Raw genomic sequence first — 9,991 nt, forward strand, 5'->3', positions numbered from 1 at the left:
ATTGTGCATCTCGTGGTTCAACCCGAATCAAAAGTTATAATTTCTTAAAGTCAAACTTGTAGTTATAATAACTTCGATTTCGTATATACTATAACATGTATGTTGGGTAAATTTTGATAGATTATAACTTTTGACTCGGGTTAAGCTATATGACACATAATATATCAAATCGAAGATCTTTAAACAAGTTAGAGATGCCCAAAATATTTCAAACAAAATTCTATATGCTTGACTAAGTCACAGTAATACACTCATGCCCTCAAACACCAATGAGTTGCACTATATTGAGACCAGTTTTTTTTCCAACTCACTCTCGTCATAAGAAATGATGTCGGAAGTTCATTGTAAATGTTACAACAATGATGCTTATTATCCAACACCACAAATGAGTTCATGTATGCAAACAAAATTAAAATTTTGATTTATAGAATGTCCTAGGTCGATCAGCCGGGTTCGACCTAAAATGACTGATAAACCTAGAGAACTCGAAATGACATAAAATCAGGACTTATGTATTTGTCTAGTTTTCCTGATTATATTCATGCCCTTAACTATCATTGAGATGCACCATATTGAGAGAAACAATTTTTTTTCTTAAAATAAACAATACAAATCCATTCCTTATTATGTTAAATTCAATACCATTTTACAGAGAAAAGCTTGTGATTATATTGGCTAGGAAGAGCACAGTTCTCTATATCATCCAATAAAAAAATTAAGTTCTCTAATTTTTTCAAGTATTCCAGATGATTTCCTATAATAAGATATCTCAAGTGGTCCTTCTTGATTTGTCTATTGCTTCATATTCTTTTATTATCTTTAATCTTTGTGATAAGAAATAAATATTCGGTAAATAACAATTAAAGAGATTTTTGTTAATTTGGAAAAAAAAATAGAGCCGGCTTAATGGCATTATAATTATAAGAAAAAAATAATCTATTAATATTATTGTTTAAATATAGTACAAGATTATAACACTTTATAACATCATTTACGAATCCCAATTTGTGTTTATTTTTTTTATATTTAAATTCATTATTTTTGAACTGAGCTCGAGCTCAAATTCAAAAACACACTCGAGCTCGAGCGGCTCGAGTCAACCCGAGCTCGAGTTCAATTTGATTCGTTTATAATAATTCTTTTTATCTAATGATGACATGTAGAACTGGTTTGTTCAGATTTTTTTTTTTTTTTTTGTTTAGGAATAGTAAAAAGAAAAAGATATTATGGGAAAGAGAATGAGAAAAGATATGGGTCAATTAAAAAATGACCAAGTGTTTTGAGTAATACGAGTTTGGGAAAGGGCCGAATGCGATTATAAAATAATAATAATAATAATTAAAAACAATTTGTGAGATTGTCAAAATTGATTTATGAAAAGACATCCAAACTATGACTGAATAAAAAATAAAGGCGGAAGAAAAAACACTCCTCGGAATTTACTCCCCATTTTCCATTTCCAATCAAAGAGCGGAAGACGCAGAACGGAACCTGCCCAAATTATCACAAACTCCAGCCTGGAGGCGCCGCTGTCGATCCCCAACGCAACCGCGCCTCGGCGATGGATCTGGCGGCGCGCAACGTCTTCGTACTCCTCCGCCATCCAATGGCTGTCTTCCCTCCCTCGCCCTCGATCCAACCCCGCCGTCCACGAGGGAGCCTTCCCGCTCGGATCTGTGCTGCAGAATCCCACTCGCTCACTTTCCTCTCTCTGTCCGCTGGGAGCTGTTACAATCCTTGCCTCCGTGGTTCTCCTACCGGCCGTGCTTGTTTTCGATCGAAGATTGTTTCCCCTTCCACCTCCACCTCCACCTCCACCTCCACCTCCACCTCTTCGGTCGATAAGAACAGTCGAGATGGGTTCCGCATCGTCCTCGTCGCGATTGTCTGCGGGGTGCTTGCGGTAAGGTGCCAAAGGGTTCTCGCGGAGGCAGCTGCAGTGGATGCCAGGGTCGGGGTTTTGGCATCTAGCAGAACGAGTCTTAGCGGAGTATGGCCGAAGGTATTGCAGATTCTTCAAGTACTGAAGGACCATGGCCTGATTTTGACGGCGCTTCTGGGTCTGTCCGCGTTCTTTTCGATGGCTGAGACATCCATCACTACATTATGGCCGTGGAAGGTACTACAATGATATCCTCTAATCACGTACCTATTTAACATTTATCTGTTTCTTTATCTTTGGACTTCAATTGCATGGATCCATTTAAGCTGGAGTTTATTGACCATGCAAAGAATTGGTTTTCGAGCATCATCTTGAATGCCATACAAATCTGCTTAAGAAAAATGGTTATGAATGCATTTTCAGAACAAATAACTCAGTGATGCTGCTAATTCAAGCTTAATGATTCTTTTCATCAGGTTCGAGAGTTGGCTGAAAAAGAACCGGAGAATGGTGTTTTCAGAATGCTGCGTAATGATGTTACTCGTTTTCTCACTACGATTCTTATTGGCACAACGTATAGAGATGTGTTTTTAGTTATTTTTTTTCAACCTTTGTTTATCTTTTAGTATGGTACAGTTGCTATCATCATTCTTTTTCATTTGCTATTGTCTTGCGCACTCAGAGTGGTCAATATTGGCGCAACAGCTCTGGTTACTGAAGCAACGACTGCAATTTTTGGTGAAGCTGGTGTCAGTGCTGCTACAGCAGTTATGACGGTATGCCCTTGCCCCTTTTATGATTATTTCACACAATCTCTAAGTGCTAATTAGACATGTTGTTACTAATCTGCATGCTATTCTTGATAAGTCATTTCCATACATCAAGCTCAATATGGCTAGAAAATGTCTTTATGGCTGTAACTTCGTATGGTTATAACTGCTGGAGATGGTTCAAAATATTTAAATCTGAAATTTATAGGTATGATTGTTGATTACACAAGATTTATCACTATATCCTTGTTATTTGATGAGCTATCTTAGGTTCACATTTGCACCAGTCCTGAAGGCTTTTATGCACAGTTAATTATGCTGTTCATAGAAAAAGGGCAGCCTGGTGCACGAAGCTCTCGCTATGCGGGGTCCCGGAGAAGGATCCATTGTACGCAACCTTACCCTGCTTTTTGCAAGAGACTGTTTCCACGATTCGAACCCGTGACCTTTTGGTCACAAAGCAACAATTTTACCGTTGCGCCAAGGCTCCCCTTCATGCTGTTCATAGAGCATTTGAAAATTGTTATGTATGTTAAGTTAGTAACTGACATCAGTTAATGAATTTAGTATGTATGCTATGACACTAAGCATGCATGACTAATTCAATTCTTGTCCAAACATCCATAATCATGCGAACAACTATTCAACCTTCATTTTCTGTTCATTTTTATTATGTCCACCAAAGCATACTTGACACACGCCCAAAATGTCATACTCACTTAGCAAGGCTTTTTTTTATTTAAAAAAAAAAGTTTTTTACTTTGCAAATTCATGCTTTAAATAACCACCTATTTAACTTAATCATCCCAGGTTGCGATTTTGCTTCTCACTGAAATTACTCCAAAAAGTGTAGCTGTGCATAATGCCACAGAGGTAGTAAGGTTTGTTGTAAGGTGAGTTGTTGGTACGGTCTTCGGGAGTGAAATTGAATCAGCATGTACTCCTGTGGTGTTTTATAAGTCTGCTAATCAGAGCTAAGCTTGTGATGCATTTAGATCAGGCCGGTTGCATGGCTTTCTATAGTCCTCTATCCTGTTGGAAGAGTTGTCACCTTTTTGTCAATGGGAATTTTGAAGCTGCTAGGGCTAAAAGGTAGAAGGTAAGGGATATATCATATATTGCAGTTCTAAGTTAATAAAATTCTTATGTTTTATCCTTAATCTCTTACCACCTCTTTAGTGACCGAGTTAGTTTATTTATTTGTTTGGGATACAATTTTCAAATTTTGTGATTGTAAGGGCTAATTTATAATCTTGTATAATACTGTTGTAAAAGAACTTGTAAAAGAAATTTCAATCTGTGTTTCTGAGACTACAGTCAGAGTTTCCCTTTTCTCAAAAAAACCAAAACAAGTGAAATGTATGCCAACAATATTTCATTTGAAATACTTTCATCTTGATGTTGATCTGGTGATCATAATGTTCAGTAATGAGATATCAACCAGATTATAACTTCCATAAAACTAAGGTTTTATTTATTTGTTATTGTTTCAATATCCATCCTTAAATTGAATATATATTGTTTTTGGAATTTCGGGATATAATAATTTTGTGGCAGTACTCCTTGTTGCCAGTTCTTATTGGTTGTTTGTACATACAGTGAACCATATGTCACAGAAGATGAACTAAAATTGATGTTACGTGGGGCTGAGCTGAGTGGGGCAATAGAGGAAGAAGAGCAGGTGACGTCAATTCAGCAGCATTGTTTACATAAATTTGATGTTTTTTCCTTTCACTTAAATCTTTGTAGTCTGCATGATATTCTTATTTCATCACTGAGTTTGTTTATGTGATTTAACTAGGATATTTCCTCTAGCATGGAGCAACGTTTTGGTTAACATTCCTGATCAGTTTGCACTTTATCATGCAGATTGCAAACATTAGCAAAATTATTTATCCAATACTTGTTAAATTAAAAATTATAGGACAGTTTACTTATATTGTGGTTTTTTACTCTACTTCTTTTAGGCATTAGTCAAATTAGTTCAAGAACCTTGTGAGTAACTGCAAATGCTGTCGTGTAACTTATCTTCTTGCATAACGAGGAAAATGATTCTATGAGTAAGATATGATAAATTGCAAAAAAATTTGGATTTGTGAATTATTTTATTTATTTTGTTGTAGAATCCTCATGTGTTTAATGCTTCCAGTTTTTTATTATGCTTTCCTGAAAACTCCTAAGGGAGAAAGTAGCTCTGTTGTATTTGGTTATATTCTCTCTCCATAGTTCTGTTTGATTTAATTATATTCTCTCTCTCAATACACACACAGAGATAATGAAAAGCTGTTTCTGTTCCTGCCTAATCATTTTTTCTTCTATGCGGAATATGAAAGAAGTTTCTCATGTTTTATCAACAGGATATGATTGAAAATGTACTAGAGATAAAAGATACACATGTTCGAGAAGTGATGACACCACTAGTAGATGTAGTTGCAATAGATGGGAGTGCAACGCTTATTGATTTTCAGAATTTATGGGAGACTCATCAATATTCCAGGTTACTTTAATTTGCTTTGGTGTTCACTAAATGTGTAAGTTAATTTCTCACAAACTAATGGGTTTCAGAGTGCCAGTCTTTGAGGAGCGTATTGATAATATTGTAGGAATTGCATATGCTATGGACATGCTTGAGTATGTTGAAAAGGTGGGTTCTATGTCATGCCTGAGATATTTATTTTAGATGTATCATCAGATTGGGTTGATATCTTTGTTAAATAATTAGTTTAATTTTGGTTTCAAGGTTGAGAAGCTAAAAGAAATCTCGGTGAGGGAGATTGCACGCATGCCAACATATTTTGTACCAGGTACTACAAACCTATGAAGTGGATTTAGGAAATAATTAGCTTCCTTTTCATTTAAAATTTAGAATGTGAGCCAAATCTGTGTGTGTTAATTTATACTTGTATTTTGCAAACTCTTGTTTCATCATTGTGGAAATCATTTGTTCTTTCATTTCATTCATGACCTATAGTTTTCTTTTACATATTATTCCACTAGTTAATGTGTTTGTATATATGGAGCACTGATACATTAAAGTACATTCATATATAGTTGGGGATGTGATTCATTGCTTGAGCATTCTTATGTAGTTTGTGCTTTGATACATTACCAGAACATTCTTCTATAGTTGGAGATATGCTACATTGCTAGAGCATTATCATATAGTCCGGACTCTGATACATTACTGAACATTATTCTTTCACACTGCAGATTCAATGTCTGTTTGGAATCTTCTCAGAGAGTTTCGTATAAGGCAGGTCCATATGGCTGTAGTGCTTAATGAATATGGTGGAACAATTGGGGTATGTTCAGTTAACACTCTGCTACTTTTTGTACTTGAGCGCACCATAGCTTCTTTAGCATAATCTTTTAGCAGTTGCTAAATATCTGAATTTGGAAATCAAGACAGCTTGATATATCATTGAAGAATGAAGATATATATCTACTCTTTATGCTATTTTTTGATCTCTCTTCAACTATGGTTGCTCATTTATATATAATCTGAATGACACAGATTGTAACCCTAGAAGATGTCGTTGAAGAAATTGTTGGTGAGATATTTGATGAAAATGATTCGAAGGTAAACTATCATACATTACTTTTGCTGATGTTTTCTTTGTTCCATTTAACTTTTAGTTCTTTACTGGTAACTGTTGCTTATCGAACTTGAAAAATAAATTTGGATGATAGGTTACTGATTTTTTATTTATTTTTTTTACATTTTTAATCCATAATAAGACAATGAAATAATCCTATGTTTATTTTCTTGTCTATCATTTGTTCCAGTGTATGTCTAGCATAGTATTCACCTTCATATGTTTCTGTGATAATTTTCTACTGTTGAGTATATGTGAGTTACATGGTCTCGTGCACATGCTACTCTCACATGTCTTCTACCAGTGCATAACTCCATATACATTTTATTGCATGGCACATACCCCACGACAACATTCATAGTTATCATAACAGTACCCTGCATACACTGATGACTAATTTGCATGTGCTGGCTCTTTATTTACCTTAACTATGATGGTGTGGAAGCATCTCAATCCTTGTGCTCATATGTATAGTCAGCGTCTTCTCCTAGAACTAAGAGTTTAGGGCATTACTAACATTATAATAGTTGAAGTTCCATGCTATGGGAAATGCAATACCGTGTATTGTCTATTTAGTTGAAAAGGATTTTGGAGATTTTATGCATCAGATGTTGGTATTTTTGTAATACCACATAGTCTATGCTATTGCTATAGTATTCCTTAAGCTACTTCTTGTGTCTAATTCAGGAAGAAATCCAGCGAAAAACTGGGTATATTGTGATGCGAGATGATGGGGCATTTGATGTTGACGCTAATACATGCATTGACCAGTTCTCAGAAGAATTAAATGTTAGAATACCCGAGGTTCGTATCTTTGAGGTGCAGGGGCATTGATAGTATAAATTGAGATATGGTTGAGCAAGCCAAAGAGAGTGACAAAGATATATTTGCATTGTTATATAATTGTTCATTTAATTACTTAACTAATGCAGTGACATCTTATAGTATCATGTTATTTATGTTCTACATCTGGTGTGAAGGATTTCTTATAATTAAAACCTCACAATCTTTATCTATCAGTCAACCAACCAACCAACCATAATTATTATATATGCAATTTTCTCTATATCTCTATGACTGCATTTAAGTACAATTATTTATTTAATATGTTCAAGTAATCATCTGGTGTTCTCCACTAGTTGTAATATGATGCATCCTTTAACTAACCTGTAGGTTCATTGCGTCCTACTTAAAATAAACTTGAGAGTCTGACAGACACAAGAACTCGCTGCAAGTGTTTTTAATCATATTTTTTTTAAAATCCATATCACCAAACTATATCTCATATTGAATGATCATATGTTTATTCAGAACTTTATTATTGTGAGAATGAATAAAACATATTAAGAGAATGTTCTTGGAAATGCAGAAAAGGAGAAATAGAAAAAATGCATTCTTCTTAAAACATCATCAATGGTTTCCACAAGACAGGAACCAACAAGTCTTTTGTAATTGGCTTGGTGAAAAACAAATTCAACTAACAGAAACTTATCATTGAAAATATTATGGGCGGAGGGAACACATTGATCCTAAAATATTGCCACAATTATAAAACATACAATTTTGGGGGAAAATGAGTTTGTATGTTGTGTGGATATCAATATTAGGTTGTGTGTTGGTCCACATAATTCATTTTGGTAAAAATTTGTCTCCGGCACAACTACTTTCTTATGGGACACTCATTGTCTTTGTTATTTCAGGGACATCAGTATGAGACAGTATCTGGCTTTGTCTGCGAATCCTTTGGATATATTCCTGAAGAAGGTGGGAAGATCATAGTAGTATTTGAGAAGGCAGACAATAAAGTGGATACTGAAGACACTGAAACAACAGCCGATGACCATGACGAGGAAAGATTTCAATCATTTGAACTTGAGGTACTTCTTGATACTTCTTTAGTTACTTCAACAGAACATCTTTACTCGTTAGAGTTTCCAGTCTACATGTTCTCCAAAGAAGTTAAATTGTTCATGAAGTTCTATTTAGAAAGATTTCTAAAGTTCATCATAATCTTAAATCCTCAATTGGAGTACTTCTTGATACTTAATTATTTGAATAGAACAACTTTGGCTGTTAGATTTGTTTCCATCCTACATGTTCAAAGAATTAAAATTGTTCATGAATTTTTATTTAGAAAGATTCCTAAAGCTACAATATAATGTTTAATTCTCGACTGATTTTCTGACCATTGTTATTTATATTATCACATGGAGGAGTCCATCATACTTTTAATTTGGCACTCAATTTGCAAGTCCACTCTTCAGTTGGTGCTTTAGGATGGTATTATTAACTTAATTTGCAAAGAAGTATATGTATAAATTGGATACAAATCGTCTAATACTCCAGAGAAAAATAATGCAAAAAACATAATATGGCGTAAGCTTTTGTTGAATTTAATGTTTCTGCATGCAGGTACTTGAAGCTAATGAGAGAAAGGTTGGTAAACTTCGATTTATACCAATCAACAATGGACACGGAGAAGAGTTGGATAACAAGGGCATGACTCGTGTGGTCTCCAGAAAAGTGGTTAAGCAAATCACTGAGGCTGTTGATGAACAGGACTCTGACAAGGTGATTGAGGTGAGACTGGAAGCGGAAGATGAACGCTCCCATGAAACAATTTTATTGCAGGGTGAACTTCAACTTGAAGATTCCTATAGTAATAACACTAGTCAGAAGTTAGGTAACCATGATCAACACACTCAATGATTCATTTATTGCATCTCCGAAGCTTCCTCTTACGCAGATAAATAATACGAGAAAAGAAGAGCTTCCATTTCATAGAGAAAGAAACATAGGAAATTTTGTGGTCCTTTGGACAAGCTGGTAGGACTATTTTTACAGGTGCAGAGAGGTGTCAACTTCTAAGTCATTGTGCGTGTTAGATGCGTGATAGTTTACAGTATCAGACCACAAGCCTAACGTCAACGATGGCTCAAATGGCTGCAATTCAGCACAATCAACAATATATTGGTAATGCAACTGAATGGATGGAGAACCGCATGGAGGCCTCAAAGGATATATAGAGTCGCCACTGAAGAAGTGCCCAGATTGTTGTGCAGCTTCAGCCAGCACCCGCAGGATCTGCCTCTTCTCCCTCATCTGTTTGATCTTCTGTAGCCGCTTGAACCTCTGTTGCAGCAGTGCAATGGACGGGCAGAGCACTAGAGCGGTGGTATTTTGTTTAGCCATGTTAGCAATAACTGATTCAACAATAGGTTATGGTCTCGCATTTATAGGCAACAGGAGTTGTCTTCTTCCTCTCACCTATTACATGCTACCTTTGCATTTGGTTATGAGAAATGGCATTGGAGGTGCATATCCAAGAAGTTGGGTCTGGTTGATTTTCGACACGCCAAGTAAAGGTTGGGGGGTAAGTCCAAGGCCTAATGGATTTAGCATTTGGAATGGTTTTTTCTAGGAGAATGACAAGTAGTAATTTGACCATACTTTGCTTATCTCTATGCCCGAGATAGGTGTACCTTTTTTCGTTAGTGCTTGTAAGCATGCTTTTGCACTCGAATTGTTTAGATGTTCCAGGGGTCTCATATCACCACGGTGGGTGAAATCATACCATTGTTCTATACGTGGAAGTTTCATGGCTTTTGGGAAGGTAAGTAGGAATAATTATGGGGGTCTGGTGGTGTCGTATGGAGAAAAGAGGATTTAGGCTGCTGCTTTTCTAAATCCACGCACGTCTTTTCGTCCACTTCATTTTGTCTTGGAGTGATTGGAAGCGAATG

At 35.7% G+C, this 9,991-nt stretch overlaps 1 protein-coding gene across 1 annotated transcript; it reads left to right on the forward strand.

Moving 5' to 3' along the window:
* Positions 1-1,425: 1,425 nt before the first annotated feature.
* On the forward strand, positions 1,426-9,567 carry LOC121980962 (DUF21 domain-containing protein At1g55930, chloroplastic-like). The gene is made up of 14 exons (XM_042533252.1): positions 1,426-2,119; positions 2,359-2,456; positions 2,565-2,658; positions 3,463-3,545; positions 3,653-3,751; positions 4,252-4,333; positions 5,010-5,149; positions 5,218-5,296; positions 5,393-5,456; positions 5,863-5,954; positions 6,167-6,232; positions 6,936-7,052; positions 7,949-8,125; positions 8,661-9,567. Exons 1-14 carry the CDS (start codon positions 1,562-1,564, stop codon positions 8,955-8,957), a joined length of 2,046 nt encoding a protein of 681 aa, XP_042389186.1. The 5' UTR covers positions 1,426-1,561; the 3' UTR covers positions 8,958-9,567.
* The last annotated feature ends 424 nt before the right edge of the window (positions 9,568-9,991 follow it).

The sequence above is a fragment of the Zingiber officinale genome, chromosome 5A (assembly GCF_018446385.1).
Source record: "Zingiber officinale cultivar Zhangliang chromosome 5A, Zo_v1.1, whole genome shotgun sequence".
Classification (NCBI taxonomy): Eukaryota; Viridiplantae; Streptophyta; class Magnoliopsida; order Zingiberales; family Zingiberaceae; genus Zingiber; species Zingiber officinale.